Consider the following 21,317-nt stretch of genomic DNA (forward strand, 5'->3'; position numbering starts at 1 on the left):
TGATTTCTCCTTTTTTGTCCTCAGTAACTCATTGATTCTATATTCATTTAATTTCTATTTTGTACAGTCCTATAAAGTAATCTGTTAGTATTTTCATTGGTATTTATTGTACATTAATTGGAGAATTATTGATATTATTATTTTTACTTTATCTAGCCATAAGCAAGTCAATTTTCTTAAATGGTCAAATCTGTTTTAATGAATCTTGGTAAGTTAATAGGATTGGTTGCATTTCATCATGGGATCTGAGGGGGAGAGGATAAAGGTAAGAAACCTCCAGAAACAGAATAGTTTGAGTGAAAGGATGCTCATAGTGTCTTTGAGGAATAGTATAAAGTTTACTTTGACTGGGAGCAGACCTGCGAAAGAAAGTGGAAAGTTTTTTCTCATCTTATTTTTCTCAGCAATATATGATTTCCTAGAACTAAATCTGTTATTCTCTTCTTCCTGCTCAGCTCCAGTGATAGCTTCCAAAGAAATTTGGCCTTAGTTTCCAATTTCAGTTTTGTGTTTCTACACTTTTTCATGCTACTAATTGGATTTATCAAGTTGGTTGCATAATAATTGGCTTATTTTATATAGTGCTTTATCATTTACAAAGCATTTTCTTCACAGTTACTCCAAGACAGGTAATGTACATATTATCTTCATTTTGCAAATGAGAAGTTGGAAGTTGCCCATCGTCATAGAGCAAATAACTGGAGTTGCAGTTTGAACTTGTATTTTTATTCCAAGTCCATTGCTCTTAAAATCACCTATCGCTCCAATTTTGGAAATCATTTGATCACATTCATCAGACAAGTGGCTTGCTTGGCATTTCTCCATTGTAATAATTATATAAAATATGTCCTCTTGCCTGAGTTTTGAACCACTCCCTGATCTCTACTTGGTAGTTGTTCCACTACCATCCAAGTAATCACCTAAACTTGTAAAACTACATCAAGGACAACCAGAAACCCAAAGCAGTTCTGCCCATGAGATTGCTGGAAAGCTTATTCAGTTTGTCTCTTATCATCAGTTCCTCTTCTCCATCACTTATTAAATGCCTATTATTTTCAGGTCTTTGTTAAACACTGGGGATACAAAAAAAGACAAGATAGTCTCTGATCTCAGGGAGCTCACAATCGAATTGGGGGAAGTAACATGAAAACTATATAGTATATACAGCTAAGCTGTATAGAAATAAAGTTGGAAAATAAACAACAGAGGGAAGGTCCTACAATTAAGAGGGACCAGAAAGATTTCCTATAGGAGATGGATTTTATCTGGGACTTGCAGGAACCTAGGGCAGCCTAGAGATGGAGATGAGAAGAGAGCATTCCTGAATGAATGGGGCATGTTGTTGTGGAATTCCCCCTTTGCATGGAGCCCTTAGAGATTGATGATTTTCAACTTTCCCCTTACACTTGTGGCTACCAAATTTCCTGCTCTGTTTGGCATCATATTTGAACTGATGAGAATGGACATTGTTCTGTTTGCAGAAAGATACATGTGTGGGAAAGACATTTTCCTTCTCTAGTTCATTTTAACAGATGAGGAAAGTGAAGCAAATTTATCCAGGGTCACACAGCTAATAAGTGTCTGAGGGAATCTAGATTTGAACTCAGGACCTGGCACTCTAGCCACTGCATCACCTAGCTGCCCTCAGATGGGGGATAGCTACCACCTAAATAAATCTCTTTACAAAAATCTCCAAGCTTTGGTTGCATGAAGGCGATTGTAGACTGACAACCTCTTAAATAGATTAAAGGTGTATTATGTGTTTTATGTACTTGCACATGAATAACATTACTTGCCGCCTGGGGTTGGGGGGAGAGGGAGGAATAGAATTTGAACCAAACTTTAAATATAAAGATGCTTAGTTAAAGATAATAAAAAATAAAAGGTAACATCTGAAGGGTCCTTACTAGATAGAGGGAATCTTTCCATTGGACTTTTCAAGACATCCTCCTTGATCAGGGTAACACCTTTGATAGACATTTACCTCCTAGTTTCATGCTATTACTTGATAATACTCATTAAGGTATTTAGACAGAAAAATAGGATTGTATTTTTCAAGGAATAATAAAGAGTTAAACATAGATTAAAAATATGTTTTAGAGAGCCTTTGCTTTACTGTCATATTATCTTGTATCACAAACAATAACATTTTATCTTGTTAAAAAAAGAAAGGTATATTACTTCAGCCCTAAATAATATAGTTGATTTTGTCAGTTGAACTTAGATACGTTCTGTGATATAACGGTGTAGATTGTTGCTAAAAGAAAGATAAAGTTGTTTTTTGTTTTTGTTTTTGTTTTTGTTTTTTTGTGGGGCCAATGAGGGTTAAGTAACTTGCCCAGGGTCACACAGCTATTAAGTGTCAAGTGTCTGAGGCAGATTTGAACTCGGGTCCCTCCTGCATCCAGGGCCAGTGCTTTAACCACTTCACCACCTAGCTGCCTCAAGATAAGTATTTTTCAGTTCTTTGATAAAACCAGAATTTTAATTCAGATTTTCCATAAAGGTATACTACCAGTGTTTTGTTTATCTTTTTTGTTGTTGTCCAGTCATTTTAGTCATGTTTTGACTCTTCCTGATTCCATTTGAGGTTTTCTTGGCAGAGATAATAGGGTAGTTTGCCATTTCCTTCTACAACTCTTTTTATAGGTGAGGAAACTGAGGTGAACAGGGTTAAGTGACTCACCATGGTCATAGAGCTAGTAAGTGTCTGAGGTCAGATTTAAGTCAGGTGTTCTGACTCCAGGTCCAGCACTCTATCCATTGTGCTACAGCTAATAGCTTCCGAGGTTAGGTGATTTGCCCAAAGTTGCACAAGTACTAAGTGGCAGATTAGTTGTTATTGTTGTTCATTTGTTTTTCAGTCATGTCTGACCCCATTTAGAAACTTCACGGCAAAGATACTAGAGTGGTTTGCCACTTCTTTCTCCTGCTCACTTTATAGAAGAGGAAACTGAGGCAAAACATGGTTAAGTGGCTTGCCAAGGATCACACAGTTTCTGAAGCCAGATTTGAACTCAGGAAAATGAGTCTTCATGACTCCAGGCCCATCATTCTACCCACTGGACCTTCTAGCTGTTCTTGTTAACTCTTAAGCAGAAGTTAATCATACAAAAAATAGATCTTATTTTTTACATCACACTCCACTTCTTCTTCTCTATCTCTGTTGTAAATAAGTGTTTTCAAGCAAAACAAATAAACAGATTGGCCACAACTGAACTGGTATGCCTCAACTCTGTATCTCTAGTATACTAGCTCTGCCCACAGGTGGGAAACAATGTTTTACCCATAAAGTCTTCTGAGTTATGGTTAATTCAATTTTTTTAAAGGGTTTTTGAATGTGGGATCAGGTGTGTTACATTTGCTATTTTCATCTTTACCCCCATTTCTTTGATTTACAATATGACCTTTGGAGTAATTTTTTTGCGTCTCAGAAATAATGTGGTGCATCATTGGTTTCCAATGACATGTCTAAGCATTTTAGTGTATAAGTAGTTAGATTCTAAGGCATATACATTAGATACGCCTATTTTTATCAGTTTTGAATCCAATATTTAATATAGTTGCAATGATTTTTAGAAATCAACCATTTATACATAGCACATTATTATATGCTTATAGATTAATAAGTGTTAGATATATTACGTATTTGGTTTTTCACTATGATGAGAATCCTACCATAAAGTAAAAGATGATTGAGATGCCGAAGAAATAAAGCTTAAGACAGAAGATGCCTATTCATCTCCTCCCTTCCCCTGAGATATCATTTATAGTTTGGATATTCTGTAAATCTTGTATTTTCTTAGCTCTCTATTTCATGCAATAATTCCACACAGCTAATCTCTCTCCCACCTCCCTCCCTTCCTGAATCTAGTCTTTGATCTCAATTTATATGCTAGTGATGAAATACATGCTTTCAGTTCTTCCATCAAATGCAAAAATTAAGTAAACTCCTTTACTTTGTAAAACTACAACTTAGGTAGAACTTATAGTTTTTAGTGTTTTTACAGTACAATTAATTTTGTTGTATTTTACTTCTGATTTTCTCACAGTCTTCAGAGGGCTCCATTTAATTTTCAAGTGCTGACCTTCCTTCCTCCTAAAGTATTATAAACTTTTTTTGCTGCTGTGTATACACTGAAATGTCTCGCAGTCCGATGCAAAGGAAGACCCTGTGGAATGCCCCCTTTGCATGGGACCCTTTTAGAGATCGATGATATCAACTTTTTCCCTTGCACTTGTGGGCTACCAAAGTATGCCGCTTCTTTGTGCATCGTATTCGCACTGGAAGAAATGACTGTGTCCTGCTTGCAGAAAGGTACATAACCCTATCGTAACCGCTTAAGTTTTTCATGGTTGTGAATCAGCAAGTTAGTAAACTCATCTTGAACATGGGAGTAGGAGGGAATCTCTATCTTCAACTGGTTACAAGTAACAATATAATTCTAAAGCAGTCCTGGCTATACTGGAAAATAGACCTGAGAATAGACCTAGCATCTGGTTCTTGGCTTTGTATCCAACTAGCTATATGACTTTGGGCATGTCACTTTAATCTTTGAACGTCAGTTTTGTTCGATATATGAGTACTTTACCTACTTTATTTCAAGAAATATTTATTGAATGGCACACTATACCTGCCCCCGCTGCACTGTGCCCTGAATGGCTCTCTCCTCTCCTCTCTCTTTTGTCTTTCTCTCCTTTCTCTTTCCCCTCTCTCTGTATATACATACTTGATAGGTTTAGGATTAGGTGATTACTAAGGTCCTTCCTCTTATTCTTATTGATATACAAATCATGAATCATTTAATGAACAGTATATAATGACTTGTCAGCAAGAGATATTTTCCTTCTGCATTGAAAGATTTTGCTTGGAGAATGATGCAAAGAACCATCTCTTTCAGATCTGAGACAAGTTTTCTTTACTTGTATGGCTTTTGTAATGATTTTTTTCGTTCATGAGGACATCCTAAACTATACTACTTTTTTGTCTATTTGATAGTTACTAAAAATATTGTATTATTTTTGTAAAGCTCTAAATTCATGATAGGAAAGATGTTATAGATGTCTTCAAAACAACCTACTTTTGTACCGTTTAGTTCATAAGTAATGTACAATGGTATTAAGAGTGATTAAGAGATTGTGGGAGTACTCTGGAGTTTATTGTATTTCTGGATTATAAAAAATAGAGTGAGTGATATTTAACATTTTTAAAAAAAATAGGGCAGGCTTGAGGAGAATTCCATTCTCCTTAACCTGATAGATTCAATAGGTCTGTGATCTTTGACTTGGAGTATTATGAAGTGAAGACTTTGAGAAAGAACAAAGTCACTTAAGTAGTCACTAGGGAAAGCAAAATTGCTTGGGGAACACTATAACAAAAATGTTATTGAGCATTTATACTAGATAATAGAAGCAAACTAATTGATGATTGAGCCAGTCCCCTCAGGCTAGCAACCTAGTAGTCATCCTGCATTCCTCACTGTCTCTCAGCCTCCATGTCCTACTTTGCCAATGCAAGACCTTTGCAACCTCTCCCAAATACACCCTCCTCTCCTCTTATTACTGCTACCCCTTCATCATCTCATTCCTGCAATATGTAATACTCTGTTGGTGGCTCTTCCTATCTCAAAGATTGCTCCCCACTCTAATCCATCCTCTTTAACCACCAAAGTGTTCTTCTTAAAGGACAAGTCTGATCATGTCACCACCACCCTTTCTTTCCCTCCCCCCCTACTCAGTAAACTTCAGTGGCTTCCTGTTGCCTTCAGGATCAAATACAAAATCCCTCTGTTTGGCATTCAAAGCCTTTCCTAAATTAGGCCTCTCCTACTTTTCCAGTCTTCTTATACGTTACTCTCCCACACATTCTCTTTGATCCAGTGATACGGGCCTCCTAGCTGTTCTGTGAACAAGACACCCCATCTCAGCTCCAAGTGTTTTCTTTTGCTATCCCTCATGCTTGGAATGTTCTCCCTCTTCCACTCTAACGTCCCTGGCTTCCTTTGAGTCCCACTAAAATCCTAACTTTCATAAGAAGCCTTCCCCAACCCCTCTTAATTCTACTATTTTCCCTCTGTTAATTATGTCCTGTTCATCTTGTATGTAGCTTGCTTTGTATATAATTGTTTGCATGTTATTTTCCCCCATAGATTGTAACTCCTAAGGGAAGGAACTGTTTTGACCTTTTTTTTGTATCCCCAGCACTAAGTACAGTCCCGACACATACTAGATGCCTAATAATGTTTAATGATTGATTGATCTCCATAGGTGAGCCTTAATGCAAACCCCCCCCCCCCCCCATGTAGACAGTTTGCGGCTTGAGAAACTTGAGCATAGAACTTTGAATTCACTGATATAGGAAACTGCTTGTGAGAAAACTTCCTTTTTACCCATGCAGATCAACAACTCTTCTGCAAATTGTAGTCTTTAGGGCATCTGAGAGGTGAAAGGATTTATCAGCATCATACAACTAATTTGGTGGCAGAGGTGGGACTTAGATTATCTTGACACCAAGAGCTAGATTAGCTCTATTCTAACTCCTAACAAATGACTTCTTGCCTCATTCTTCACAGCATTTTGTCAGGAAAAATTAAGTGAAAAACACTCTTCTGTCATCTTTTTTTTTTTAAATCAAAGGGAAATTTGTCTTATTTGCAAATCGGCATTTCTAGGCAGCCCCCCACAGAGGGTCTTCAGCAATTTACTTGGAAAATGCTGACTTTATTTACTCAGGTCTCGGAGGTGGTTCAGTAAAAACTATAATAATTTTTAAACTTTTTTTCTCCTATGATCATGTGTTACTTGAGATATAAAGGTTATACATACCCATAGACTGACATGGTAACTGTTTTATCTGATCATAAACTCAATTCCTAGTGTTGGAAGATATGTCGAAGATAAGAATAGTCGAAGACTTCTTAAACTTTTTCTGCTCGTGACCCATTTTCTTCCAAGAAATTTTTATGTGACCCTAGCACATAGGTATATAAATAGGTATACATAACTTTTTACTGTTGTCAAATTTTTTGAGAACCCCCCCCCCTTCAGTTATGTAACCTCATATGGGGTTGTGACCCACAGTTTTAAGAAGTTAGGATCTAGTGTAATCTTACTGTATTGCTTCAAAAAAATATTGTGAAGGTGAATAGTAGACTGTTGTGCTTTTTTCCTTTATACCTCTTCCTGGATTTTGCATATTTCTAAATCTGTCGTGAAGTCACATGGTTTTGTCATCTTTCAAATTTTATTTGTGCTCTTATCAAGATGTTCATTCATTGAAATTACTTTCAAATAGTCATCAATCTACATCATTAAGCATCATCAAATCGGTTCGAATTCTCTGATGATACATTAAAATTTTAACTGATGAGTTTTGTAAACTGACATATAATGTCTTCTTTGACTTATAATTCATTCTCCAGGCACAGTACATTATTGAGGAATTTTCATCACAGTCAAGTTTAGAATTATGTTAACAGGATATTTTCCGGAGAATTTAGATGGAAACTTAACTGCTGCCTTTTCTATATTGACAGAATAGCCTTCTTCAAGAGTACCACTATGTAAACAGTTCCATCCAGATTATCTTGATTTATTTAGCATTTATCTTCTCTTTATACATAAAAAGAAGAGTTTTCCTCTTTTAAGGCCTCTACTATTTCTGATTCCTTTTTACTTTTTTTGAATACTGAATTCACCAGATATTTCATGATGCCCATTTAGTTTTAATTCAGTGGACATTTTAGGCATGGACTGTGTGCAGAGTCCCTGGGAATGCCCTGAAAAAATCTTGCATTTTATTTTTGGATTATAGTAGGAAGATAGGAAAATAAATAATGTCACATAGAACTGGGGGGAGAATGAGAAGAAGGTTCATTACTGTGAAAGGGAAGCGTGCTATAGAGCAATAGTTTGAAGTAACGTAAGGATGAGGTTGAGGTTTTTTTTTTTTTTTTTGTGAGGCAATTGGTGTTAAGTGACTTGCCCAGGGTCACGCAGGTTAGTAAGTGTCAAGTGTCTGAGGCTGGATTTGAAAGCAGGTCCTCCTGAATCCAAGGCCAGTGCTTTATCCACTGTGCCACCTAGCTGCCCCCGAGGTTGAGTTTTTAAAGAGTGGGAGATGTGGACATGTCTTATATCTTATGCGGCAGGGAAAGAATTAGTGGATAAGGAAGAGACAAAAGGAAGCTCCTAGAGAAGGAACCCGCAGGAAACCAGCCACGAACAAAAAAAGGTGATAGCTTTAGTAAGGAGAGGAGACACCTTTTGGTCAAATACTAGAAATATTTGATGGAGAAGAGTTTTAAGATGTGGCTTGGGGGAAAATGAGCTTGCAAGCTCTTTTCTCAGAGTAGTATGTGAGGGCCTCTACAGGGAAGAGAGGAGGCTTTAAATGGGGGTAGGATATGAGAAAATAGAAGAGAAATTCCCGGAATGGCTGTTAGAGAAAGATAGTCATAACAAAACTAAGGGGATTGCTGTGCAGCATGGAGGGTGTGAGAATATTATTATTACCAGAGGCCTCCCTCTGTGAGAGCATGGGTTGACCTTTCTAAGGTTCAGTGTCCCGAAGTTACCTCACATCAACATGAGACCACTCTCAACCAATCAGCTTGAAGCAGTGTGTGTGTGTGTGTGTGTGTGTGTGTGTGTGTGTGTGTGTGTGTGTGCGCGCGCGCGTGCAGGGGGCAGAGAGTTGGTTTTGGGAGTTGGTGGTGGGAACTTCATGGGGTTGGCAGCTCTGATTTCTCCCTGAGGGTAGGTTAGGTTTTCCTATCCTTTCAGAAACACTTGTTCTCTCTTGTTAACCTCTAATATATTTTAATAAATGGTTTAATACCTAAACTGTTAAACTGCTATCCTAGTTGGCTGTCCCCACAGGGGTACACGTGCTGAGTTTACCCGTCACTGTTTTGGTGAGCGGGCCAGGTGGAGATGGGATCACATCAATTTGGAATGAGCTCAGTTGGAGATGTGTCACTTTTTCCACATCCCTATGGCTAGGAATGAGCAAGGTTGATGGAGTTATCCGAGATGGAGTTTGGCAAAGTGTATCTAGCCAAGAAGAGGAATTTTAGGAAAGAGAATAGTAAGCCAACCAGCTGGTTAGTCGTGGAGTCATCGTCAGGAGAAAAGTGAGGCTAGAGCGAGGATGACATATGGAAGGAGATGGTAGAACAGAGAAGGTAGAGGAATTGGTGGTGATAGTGAAGATGAAGAATAGGAGAGGTGCAAGGATGTGAAGGTACGGTCAGAGAGAAGGGGTTTCAGAGGTGGCTTAGTTATGGATCATGATGAAATTAAAGGGATGACCATCTCTATCTGAGGTTTGGAGATATAGCCGAGGCTGATGAATTGGGACCCCTGAGTGTTTAATGGGACTTGTGTGTGTGCACTTGTGTCACACACACAGTAAGAGCCCTCATGTGGGATTGAAGAGGAAGGCTGTATGCTGGAAATGAATTCCTTGAATAGGGAAGGTTTCAGTAGCGAGTAATCTGAATGCCAGTAAACAATTAGAACCAAGACCTGTATCAGTTACTGTAGATGGATGAAGTGAACCTCAAAGAAGGGGCTGCTATTGAGTAATGGTGGCAAAGGAGTGAAAGAAAGATGCACTATGTGCCAGGCATTCTTCTTTGTACTTTAGTAATATTATCTCATTTGATCTTCAGCACAACCCTGTGAGGTAGGTGCTGTAGAAAAACTGAGGCAGAGATTAAGTAACTTGCCCAGGGTCATACATCTAGTGATTGTTGCTAGATTTGAACTCTCAAGTCTTTCTGACCCAGTGCCCCAAGCTCTAACTACTGTGTCATGTAGCTGTCTAAAGAGTTAGAAATCTGGTTGTGTTTCCTGGCCATGTGTTAGTGGGCTTGAGAGAAGCTTAGTACCCGCTCTTAGAGATAATGTCTCTGAATGCTTTCTGGAGAGATCTGGGTTTCCTTTAGTGTAAGAACATGGGAAGGATGTGAATAGAAAAATCTGAAGGCGAAGGGCAATTTTCAGATAAAGGAAGGTTTCAGTGTACTTTAGAATGGTGGCAGGAGGATGTATCAGCTCTAGCCTATGAGTAATGTAGGCCAAGGTGGCTAGGAATGAGAGAGTTTTTTGGGGAGAGTGGGTTTGGGAGGGGGTAGTATTTTCATTTCAGTAACTTTCAACTGAATCACATGATAAAGAGGAGTAGGAGCTGGCAGTTTGTCCATCACATGACATTGGATATGATTTCATGATCAGTACTCTGCACTTTTTAAATTTTTTTTGGATGAGGCAATTGGGATTAAGTGACTTGCCCAGGATCATACAGCTAGTAAGTGTCAAGTGTCAGAGGCCGGATTTGAACTCAGGTCCTCCTGACTCCAGGGCCGGTGCTCTATTCACTGCACCACCTAGCTGCCCAGTACTCTAGTCTTAAAAGATTCCTTTAGTCATGACATTAGCTTGGAATCACTGCACGACAATGGTGTCAGCTTCCCTGATTGGTTACACAGTAGGAGCCAGGACATATGTCTTGGGTTGGTGGTAGGGAGAAGGTTTTCGCCATCTTGGTTATTAGTAAATAACTGGTGATTCAGTACCCTAAAGAGGTTGAACTCACTTTAGATTTATAACCTCATCCCAAGATGCTATTAGTTGAAGCTCCCCCAAAACATATCCAAATGTCATAGCAACCCTCAGCTGTCAGTCTGAAACCCTGAAAGTACTGGTGCCCTATCATTTCATTACCTTGAGTATTCTGAGGCTCTGAATCTGATGGTACTTCTGGATTCTGGAGATCAGAAGGTCATTCTTGGTGATTTGGTCTTTGGAGAATGGGCTGAACCCACAACCAACCTGCCTGACTGGCTTCAGGCTCCTCTTATACAGCACCAAGCACTGTATAATACACAACCTCCATCTTTACTTTCCAGGCCTGATCTGTAGAATACTATTACTATGTTGCTAAAGTTGAGTTTAGCTCTGTCTTTGAACTATAAATACATGTAAGAAATGATAAAAGAAAACATATTGAAACATGTCTTGTTTACTTTCTTAGACGGATCTAGCAATTACACACCAGAATAATGACTACAAATAGATTTAAGTACTGACATACAATTTTTTTATTGTTGTTTATTGTATGAGGCATTATTGTTAAATCGTTTATAATAGTTTGGAAAAACATCTGACAAAATAAACTAGTCTATTTGGGTTAAATACATATGTTGTGAACTTCATTTCCTGCTGCATTTAGTTCTTTTTAAAAATACTTTTAAATTATGAATTTAATAATTATAGCTATTTCAAGATAAAAGGAATAGTAAGAGGATTTCGTATGAAACTGAACTTCTGCTTTTACAGTTTGTCATTAAAAAAGAGTATATAAAGTTTAAAAGATAGTAATAAAATTGCACTGTTCATTTATGGCCTTCTTTGGAATTTCTTTTTGTTTTGTTCCATGTATTTAAAAATGTATTATTGATGTCCTCTTTTTTTGAATCTCTGTTAATGCCATTAAGGATAGTCAAAACAAATCAACACATTGGCTATGTTGGAAAAGATCTCATTTTACATCTTTAGTCTCTTTCCTCTTTTTTTAAACACACCTTTATTGATTTCTTTTATTTTTTTACATCCATCCATCCATCTATCTATCTATCTATCTATCTATCTATCTATCTATCTATCTATCTATCTATCTATCTATCTATCTATCCATCCATCCATCCATCCATCCATCCATCCATCCATCCATCCACCATCCATCCATCCATCCATCCATCCATCCATCCATCCATCCATCCAATCTATCTATCTATGTCTATCTATCTATCTATGTCTATCTATCTAATTTTCATCCAGAATCCTTCTCTCAGAGAGCCATCTCAAATAACATAGTATTTTTTAAAAGATAAAAAAAGAAAAAGAGGAGCAAAAAAATCAATGTAATTGATCAATAAATGAGGAAGTCTCAAAATATTTACACTGTGCAATACTTGTGGACCTCATATCTTTGCAAAGGAGTAGGGTGAAAGTGTCTTCTCCTATCTCTTCTTTGGACTCATATTTGTTCTTTATAATTTTGCAACATTCACTTTTTTCCTGAGGCAGTCAGGGTTAAGGGTCTTGCCCAGGGTTACACAAAAACTAGAAAGTGTCAAGTGTCTGAGGCCTGATTTGAACGCACATCCTCCTGACTCAGGGCTGGTGTTCTATCCACTGTGCCACCTAGCTGCCCCACAACATCCACTCTTGATTTGTATGTGTGTGTCTATATGTATGTATGTATGTATGTTCTTGTTCTTTCCTTTTACATTATTGTAGTTGTATATATTGTTTTCTTGATTCTACTTTAACCTGTATCGATTTATGTAGATCTTCCTAGGCTTCTCTGTATTCATTATAATAATAATTTCTTATCACAGTAATATTCATTACATTTACATAATGAATTTGTTTCCAATTATTGGCTGTAACAAAAAGTGCTGCTTTAAATTTTTTGGTGTATAAGGAGACTTTGTTCTTATCAGTGGCCTTCTTGGGTATAAGTCACATAATAGGATCTCTAGATTGAAGGTTATGAACATTTTACTAAATTTATTTTCATAATTCCAAATTGCTTTCCAAAATGGTCTTATCAGTTCTTAGCTCCACCAATAAAGCACCAGTGTGCTTATCTTCTTACAGCCCCTCTTTGCCAGTTTGTGAGATGTGAGTTGAAGCCTCAGTGTTGCTTTCATTTACATTTCTCTTATTTTAGTGATTTAGAGCATAGTCCATCATTACTTTCTTGATTGTTTTATTTTGATGGGTATTGAGGAAGTTTCAGTAGAACTATTATATTCTGCATGACAAAAAGTTGACACATTACTCTGTTGAAAAGGAGAAAGTTCAATAATTTGATTTTTGTCAACATTTTAAATTTAGGTTTTTGTCAGATGCTTAGATTTCATACTCTGTTTAGCAACTCTTAAAAAGCTTTATGCCTTTTGTTTTTATATTATTAATTTATGAATAGCATTCTCTCCCCTGCAAATCACTGCAAATTCTTTTAATAATGAAAAATAGTTAAGAAGTAGAAACAACTGGTAAAGTAAGTTTTCTTTCCTAGAAATGTCTCCCTTCTACTCTTCCCACCCCATAATATTTGCCAAGAGAAGGGAGCTAATTTTCTTTTCTAGTCTCCAGGGGTGAGGGTGAGGGGGCATCATTACAGTTATTCAGAGGTTGGCTTCATTTTAGGGCTCTTTTTATTTGCATTATAATCATCTTTGGGCATATTTTGCTCTTCAACTTGACTGTATATCACTTCATACAGGGCTTCCCATGTTTCTTTAAATTTCTTATATTTGTTATTTCTTATGTCACAGTAATATTCTGTTATATTTAAATGCCACATTTTTGTTCATCATTTTCCCAGCCAGTGAATGCACATTTTCTTTCCGATTCTTTACTACCTCAGAAAGTGCAGCAATGAATGTTTTGTTACATATATAGGATATTTGGCAACTTCTATTGCACCAATAGCTCTTGCTATATAGTATCTAATTCAGACTAATATAATACAATTAATTTTGTTTTTATTGGCATAACAATGTACCCATCCCAGACTTATTTATGAATTGTATCATCTGATTTTCTGCCTTAAATTATAGAAGAATGTGCCAGGTTCTTGAATAAGGTCTAATTTTGGGCAAGGAGAAGAATAGTGTATACTTTATTGCTGATATTTAGAACTCTAGAGGTAGAAAGCCCCTTAAAAAATCACCTAGTCAAACTCCTTCATTTTTACAAATGGAAATACTGAGGGGATTAAATATCTTGTCCCAAGTTTATTTAGCCACGTATCCAGGGTCTGAATCCCAGTCAATTGCCCTATATAGTCTACCCTATAGCTCCTTATATTTAGTGCAGTTTTATGTAGCTTGTTATTCTTTTACCTGGTCTAAGTATATAGAACAGTGACAATAAGTTTCTTTCTAGTATACTGTTTTGACCTAATGTCTTTGGGAAAATAAAGGGAAATGAAGAAGGAAGCATCTAGATTGTATTTCTTTTTAAAAAAGTTGTTGTTTTTTGGTCTTTTTTGCTTCTTTAGGACCAATAAAAATTAGATTCTGCATTAAGCTTTTATATTTATATGGTCTTTGGCAAATAACTCACTTCAAAAACTGATATGGTATCTGACATTCGCATTAGGAAGTTAATGTTTGTGATTCTTGTTCTCTTTAAAAATCAAAATCTAGCATTTATAGAATGCTTCTGTTATCTCACTTGATCCTCAGAAACAACCCTGGAAGGTAAATGCTGTTATCCTCATTTTACAAATGAAGGAACTGGGCTAATAGAGGTTAAATGACTGTCCTAGGGTCACATAGTATCTGAGGTGGGATTTGAAATAAGTTCTCCTTGAGTCTATTTCCAGCACTCTTCTGCAGTATAGTTTTAAACAACTAAGTAATGATATGTATTTTATCACATCTTTCAGATATACCCATGTCTCCTGGCTTTTTGAAACAAATGTGTCCTAACTAAATTAACCATAATGTGTATATTTCTGTGAAGAGAAATATTTTTCCTTTTCCTCCCATTATCAAACCAAAGGGGGTTTTCTTTCTTTCTTTCTTTTGTTTTATTTTGCAGGGGCAGTGAGGGTTAAATGACTTGCCCAGGGTCACACAGCTAGTAAGTGTCAAGTGTCAGGCTGTATTTGAACTTAGGTTCTCCTGAATCCAGGGCCAGTGCTCTATCCACTACCCCACCTAGCTGTCCCAAACCAAAGGGGTTTTCATAGAAAATATTTAGCTGGAAAGGCTGCACTGGAACTGGGTTCAGGAGGACCTGAGTTCAAATCCAGATTCAGACACTTGACATTTACTAGCTGTGTGACCTTGGGCAAGTCACTTAACCCTAATTGCCCCACCCCCACTCCTCCCCCCAAAAAAAGAAGAAAGGAAAAAGGGAAATACTAAGCTGAAAGCTTTTGGTATAGTAATTTACAAGCTATCTCTACCTTGTCCTCTCACTCCCCACAATTGAACCCCTCCTCATAATAAAGAAAAACAGTTAAGTAGAAAATAACAAGATAAATATTTGCATCTGACAGTCTACCACATTTCATTTTGGGGTTCAGATGGTAAACAGTTTTATGCTAATGCATTGGTTTTTATAGTACATCAGAAGCACTCTTTGGGGGGGGCAGTGAGGGTTAAGTGACTTACCCAGGGTCACACAGCTAGTAAGTGTCAAGTGTCTGAGACCGGATTTGAACTCAGGTCCTCCTGAATCCAGGGCTGGTGCTTTATCCACTGTTCCACCTAGCTGCCCAGAAGCACTATTTCAGCCGGTACTTGTAGTTTCATCATAGTAATTAATTTTTTTCTTTCTAACCCTTTATATCCTTGTTAGTTAGTACTTTACTAACTCTAGAACCATCTTCCCCTTTTTTGTCCAGTGCCCCTTACACAGTAAGAACTTTTCTCCTGCATTTAAATCTCTTGGCCATACATGTAACTCTTAGGACTTTGTTAACTTCTACCTATTGATGGTATCTTTAAATCTCAGCATCCTTTGTCAGTAATTTTTAAATGCTTGTATTATATGTAGGTTGCCACTGGGACTTAATTTAGAATTTAGAATTGTTGTTGACTTAAAATGGCGTACCATTTAATGAGAACACATGTAATTGTTCACCCTGTTGTGGTAGAATCCTAACACTTGGCTTCCTTAATGCAAAGGTACCATTTGTTTTGGTTTTATTGTTGTGTTTATAATAAGTTGTAACAAGGTTTTAAAATAAAGAGATTTTGTTTCAGAATAGTAGTGCTTTTCAGAAGCAGCAAAAAACAATAAATACTACGAGCAGCTCAACTGCTGGGTGTGACCCTTTAGAATTTTGCAGAGGTTATGCCAGTTACCTAAGCAACCTGATTTACATGCCTCCCACTCTAGGGGCTGCTTTGGGCTCTTTCCAGGAGCATACTAAGGAGGACCATTGGACTAGAAAACTTAGACCAATTTAGAAAATGGGAAGAATTTATGCTTTTAAAAATAACTTTTGTTGGATTAAGAATTTTGCTGAGTTTCTGAAACAGCTCAGTTTTTGATAGACTTGAGTAGACTCTGCAAGAAAGTGAAAGTAATTCTACAAAAGAGCAGGCAAGTGGTTAAAATGGAAAAGAATGATAGGAGAAAGGGGTAAGGGAAAGACAAGTTTGATTAATATATCCCGTGGAAGAGGAGCAAAAAGAAATGTACAGGGGGCAGCTAAGTGGTGCAGTGGATAAAGCACTGGCCCTGGATTCAGGAGAACCTGAGTTCAAATCTGGACTCAGACACTTGACACTTACTAGCTCTGTGACCCTGGGCATGTCACTTGGGGCATGTCACTTGTTTGCCTCCTTCTGGATATTCTTTCCTCCTTGGGTTTTTTGTGCCCCAGCTTTGTTGTGGCTCTTTTGGACCTGACTACTAATTTTTGGCCTCCTTTATATTACCATTGTCTGTATCTGGCCCCCTGTTTTCATGGGCAAAAGCACATACTTGGTTCTGGTCCTTCTCATTTTGTCTCTTTATACTTTTTCTTGGTGATCTCAGGTCCCATGGATTCAGTTATTCTTTCTATGCTGGTAACTACCAAATCTATGTATCCACTATTCCATATCTATCTTGAGTTCTAGTCTTGCATGTGTGGTTTGCTCTTACACATCTCTCCCTGGAAGCATTTCAAACTCCAACTTCCCTGTTTCTTTTTCAAGTACTACTATTTATCTCATCACTTAGGGGTTTTTTTTGGGGGGATGGTGAGGCAATTGAGGTTAAGTGACTTGCCCAGGTCACACAGCTAGTAGGTGTTAAGTGTCTGAGGTCGGATTTGAACTCAGGTCTTCCTGACTCCAGGGCCAGTGCTCTATCCACTGTGCCACCTAGCTGCCCCATGTCACTTAGGTTCTTAATCTTGGAGTCTTGCTTGACTCTTCATTGTCAGCTAATTTATAACCGTAATCCTAAATCCTGTCAGTGCCCACCCTTCAACATTGATTGAGTCCATCACCTTCTCTCTATACCTCACCCCACTCTAGACTGTTGTCTTCTAGACTATTGCAATATCTTCCTAATTGGTCTTCTATTTCTGATCTCTACTTTCTTTAATCTGTCCTCAACACAGCTGTCAAATTGATATTGCTAAAGCATGGATCTGACCGTGTTCACCTCCTCACCCCCACTTCCCACCCCCTCAGGAAGCTCCAGTGATTCTCTGTCTAGGATAGGATACCACCATTTTTGTTGACATTTAAGGCTCTTTACAACCTGGCTTAAACCGATTGATTTTACAGGACTCCTCTCCCACATGCACTCTGTTTTCTACCTCAGGCTTCTGACCTAATCTTCATCCTTCTTGTTCTCTCTGCAGCTTTTGACACTGTCAGACACCCTCTTCTCCTTGATATTAGCTTATCTCTAGGTTTCTTATTGTTACTTTCCTGGTTCTTTTCTACCTATTTCACCAAACTTGCTCAACCTTCTTGTCTGGATCTTTATCTAGGTCACACCCACTAACCATGGGTATCCAGTAGGGTTCTGTCTTGGGACCTCTTCTTTCCTCTATCTGTATTATTTCCCTTAGTGATCTCTTTAGCTGCCATGGATTTAATTATTATCTCTATGCTGATGATTTTCATATCTCCTTATCTAGCAGAGACATTAGTCCTCTGCTGACCTTTGATTTTACATCTCCAGCTACCTGTTGGACATCTTTAACTAGATGTCTAGCAGACATTTTAAACTTGACCATATCCAAAACTGAACTGATTTGTCTTCCTCCCCCTCTCATTCTTGCCCCTTCTAAACTTCCTCTTACTGTCTAGGATAGCACCATCTTTCCCATCTACTTAGGCTTGCAACCCCATGTGTTATCCTTGACTTAGCACTCTTTCTCATCCCCTTTATTATTTTATACCTTTATTTTTGCCATCCCTCTTTAATCTGTATTCAGCACAGGGACTGCTTGTAAGGGATTAATGAATGTTTATTGACTGAATTTGTTGCCAAACTGGCCTACTTGATATTCCCTGTATAAGATTATTGCACCATCTCATATCCATGCCTTTCCATAGCGTGTTTCACCATGCCTGGAATGTCCTCCCGTTTCATCTCTTCTTCTTGGGACTTCTATCTATCGGCTTACTTCTGTCTTACCTTACATCAAGCCCAATCTGTTTTATTTTGTACATACCTTCTCTTTAATTTGAATATGTATACTCTCAGTAGAGGGACTCATTTTTGTATCCATAGCACCTAGCTGAGTGCCTTACAGGTAGTGGTACTTAGGAAATGCTTTTATTTATCTACTTTTCCATTAGAGCTGAAAGGAGCTTAACTTATCATCTAGTCCAGACGCCTCCTTTTAGAGTTGAAGGAACCAATGTCTAGACAACTTAAATGACTTGCCCAAGGTCATAAAACTAATGGCAAGCTAGCCAACCTGCTGGCCATTGCTAGCCCCACCTACCATTAGAAGTATGAATTGAAAACTTTACTTCTTTTTAATCATGCTGGTGATCAAACACATAGTATATAAATCTGTTTAAGTATTTAAATAGGGCTCCTGTAATTCTGTTCTTAATGTCCTTAAAAGCTGTTACAATGCAGTCTTGCAAATTAAAAAGATTTGGTTGCTATTTGTTTTAAACTTTTTTTGCTTTAAAGGAAATTGCCTGAGAATAACAGAGGTGGGTTTTTCTGATGGATAAGTTAAAAGTGCTGTTTGTCTAGTGAGCTTCAGAAATAGTTTTTTAAAAAAATTAAGTAAACATATTGGCTCCTTTAACTTTATTCCTGTTCCAAGTTGTATTTGTGTTAACCACCATATTTGCATCATGATTAAAGCCATATCCAGAGGACCCAGCAGTGTATAAACCACTCTCCCAGGAAGAACTGCAAAGGATAAAGAACGAGAAAAAACAGAAGCAGAATGAAAGGAAACAGAAGATATCAGAGAATCGCAAACACTTGGCCAGTGTACGTGTTGTACAAAAGAACCTCGTTTTTGTGGTAGGACTCTCCCAGCGTTTAGCAGACCCAGAGGTAAGCAATTTATAGGCCTTTCCCCACCAAAGACTCATTTCTTATTCATGGAAGTGTAACACCCAGTCCTACACAACCCAGAAATGCCCATAGTTGTTTAGATATTTATTTAGTGAACAGGTAAACCATCCTAATTCGTAGAGAAACTGATTAAATCATGAAGAATCCATGTTTCCCCATAACCACCTTTTAGAGAAAAGTATAATATAGTAACACCTTCCACCCATGCTCCTATTCTCTGCCTCATTTTTCTGTAGCCAGAATTAATATGCTAATTAACAGCAGCATTTCAGTTATGAACCTACTTATAAGTTGTAGCTTTTCAATATTGAATGGATCTCAGATCAACATTCTTTTTAATTTTATCCTCTACCTGTTCATGGTGGGGAAGATAAAAAGTAGATGAAGAAAAAAGATTCCTAGTAGAATTATCCTTGTTGTTGCTTCCTTATATTACTGATAAGGATAAAGTCCTGAGAAAGAACCTTTAGCACCCTTCCCTTCTTCCCTTGGTATAGTTTGCTTAGTTCTTTTAACCTCACCGGTGGGGCAGTGGGTATAGTGCTGGGGCCTAGAGGAAGACCTGAGTTCAGATGTGGTCTCAGACATTTACTAGCTGTGTGGTATTGGGCAAGCCCTTTAAACTCTATGTGCCTTAGTTTCCTCATCTGTAAAATGGGGATAATAAAAGTCCCTATCCCAGGGTTGTTCTGAGAATCAAATGAGATAATAATTGTAAACTGCTTAACACAGTGCCTGGCATGTAGTAAATAAATGCTAGCTGCTATTCTTACTGTTGTTAAAAAAGAAAAAAATCCTGTAGCACCTTGAAATTGGAGGACCATGAAGGTAAAAGTTAGCCTTCTGTACGCTGTCCTAGTCAAATGATTGTATTGATTTGAACACCATGTTTTAGGAAGGATATTAATAAGCTGAAGAGCATCCAGGGGAAAGTTATGGTGACGGGATTCAAACCCTTTCCAGATCAAGGATTGACTAAAGGGACTAATGTTCAGCTTGAAGTAGAGAAGATTTAAGGGACAATCATAGGGCAGAAAGATTCAATTTGTTCCGCAGAAATGGGACCATATAACTGTGTAGAGACACAGGGGATTAGGGCTTCTTATACTACAGCATGTCAGTTGATGACATTAAAAATGAGAATATTTGATCAGTTTCTATCCATTTTAGTTCCTTAATTTGATAACAAATAGTTCTTCAAATGAGTGATTATCAGTGTGGTAAATTTGCATCAATCTGGAGAGAAAAACAGAAAATTAATTTGTATACGATATAAGTTATTTTAAAAATGATTTAAGGACGTTTTCAATGTCCAGTTGAGGCCTCAGGAAGGCTAGAGATGGGTGTAGATTGCTGCAGTTCTTTAAATCCATTTCTGAATTGAGGTAGTAGTAGGGCAACTCCAAAGATAGCTCCCCACTCTTTCTTTTTTTATTAGGAAAAGTATGTAGCGATGCTCTAACCTCTTTTTGCAAATCTAGGATGGTGTTTTGGTAGTGCAAGATGTGATTGTTGCTCCTAGATTTGTGCTTTGGGATCTTTGGGTAAAGTACTTAGTTGAGGGAGATGAGAGAATGAAAGTGGAATGTCCCCCCCAGTTAGCTAACAGGAGAGTAATGTATGTTTTTATTTGGGATGCCAGAGGCTGTTAGGCCCTTTGGGCCCAGAATGACATACTACCTATGAAGTTAGTCCAAAAAGAGGGGAGATCTTTTCAGTTGCTTTTAGGTGTGAAAACAACAATGGGATACAAATGATAGGAGAATGACCTTATATTGTTCCTAAGGGAGGAATCAGACACTTTACAGAGGTACATATTTTCCTTTGGGATTTTCCATGTGAAATGGTAACTCAGATTCCATAGGTTAGAGGTAATAAACTCCCTGTATATAAAGATCCTAGCAAGGGATTAAAGAGCCTTATTATTCATATAGCTGTGTATACATTTGCAATATGCACTATATCAAACATTATTTCATTTATAGTCCTTGGAGTGTTTGATAGCACTTGGATTACCAAATTCTAAGAAAGCAAAATCATACCCATATATACATAAGATGGGTTTGGTAAGTATAAAAATAATACATTATGAAGGCATTGAAGAAGTTAAAGATTTGTTGTTCTTGCCACAGACAGATTTAGGCTCTCTAGAAGGAAAAAATTCCTAACAGAAACTATCCAAAAATAGAATGGATTGCTCTGGAGGTAGTTTGTTCTTCTTTCTGGAG

General features: G+C 37.6%; 1 protein-coding gene across 1 annotated transcript in view; it reads left to right on the plus strand.

The window, feature by feature from the left end:
- CNOT4 (CCR4-NOT transcription complex subunit 4) overlaps positions 1 to 21,317 on the plus strand; it is a 183,177-nt gene that overhangs the window by 86,599 nt on the left and 75,261 nt on the right. The window contains 1 exon segment of the mRNA XM_043967561.1: positions 18,871 to 19,068. Within this exon segment, the coding sequence (XP_043823496.1) occupies positions 18,871 to 19,068 (198 nt within the window).

The sequence above is a fragment of the Dromiciops gliroides genome, chromosome 5, assembly GCF_019393635.1.
Source record: "Dromiciops gliroides isolate mDroGli1 chromosome 5, mDroGli1.pri, whole genome shotgun sequence".
Lineage (NCBI taxonomy): Eukaryota > Metazoa > Chordata > Mammalia > Microbiotheria > Microbiotheriidae > Dromiciops > Dromiciops gliroides.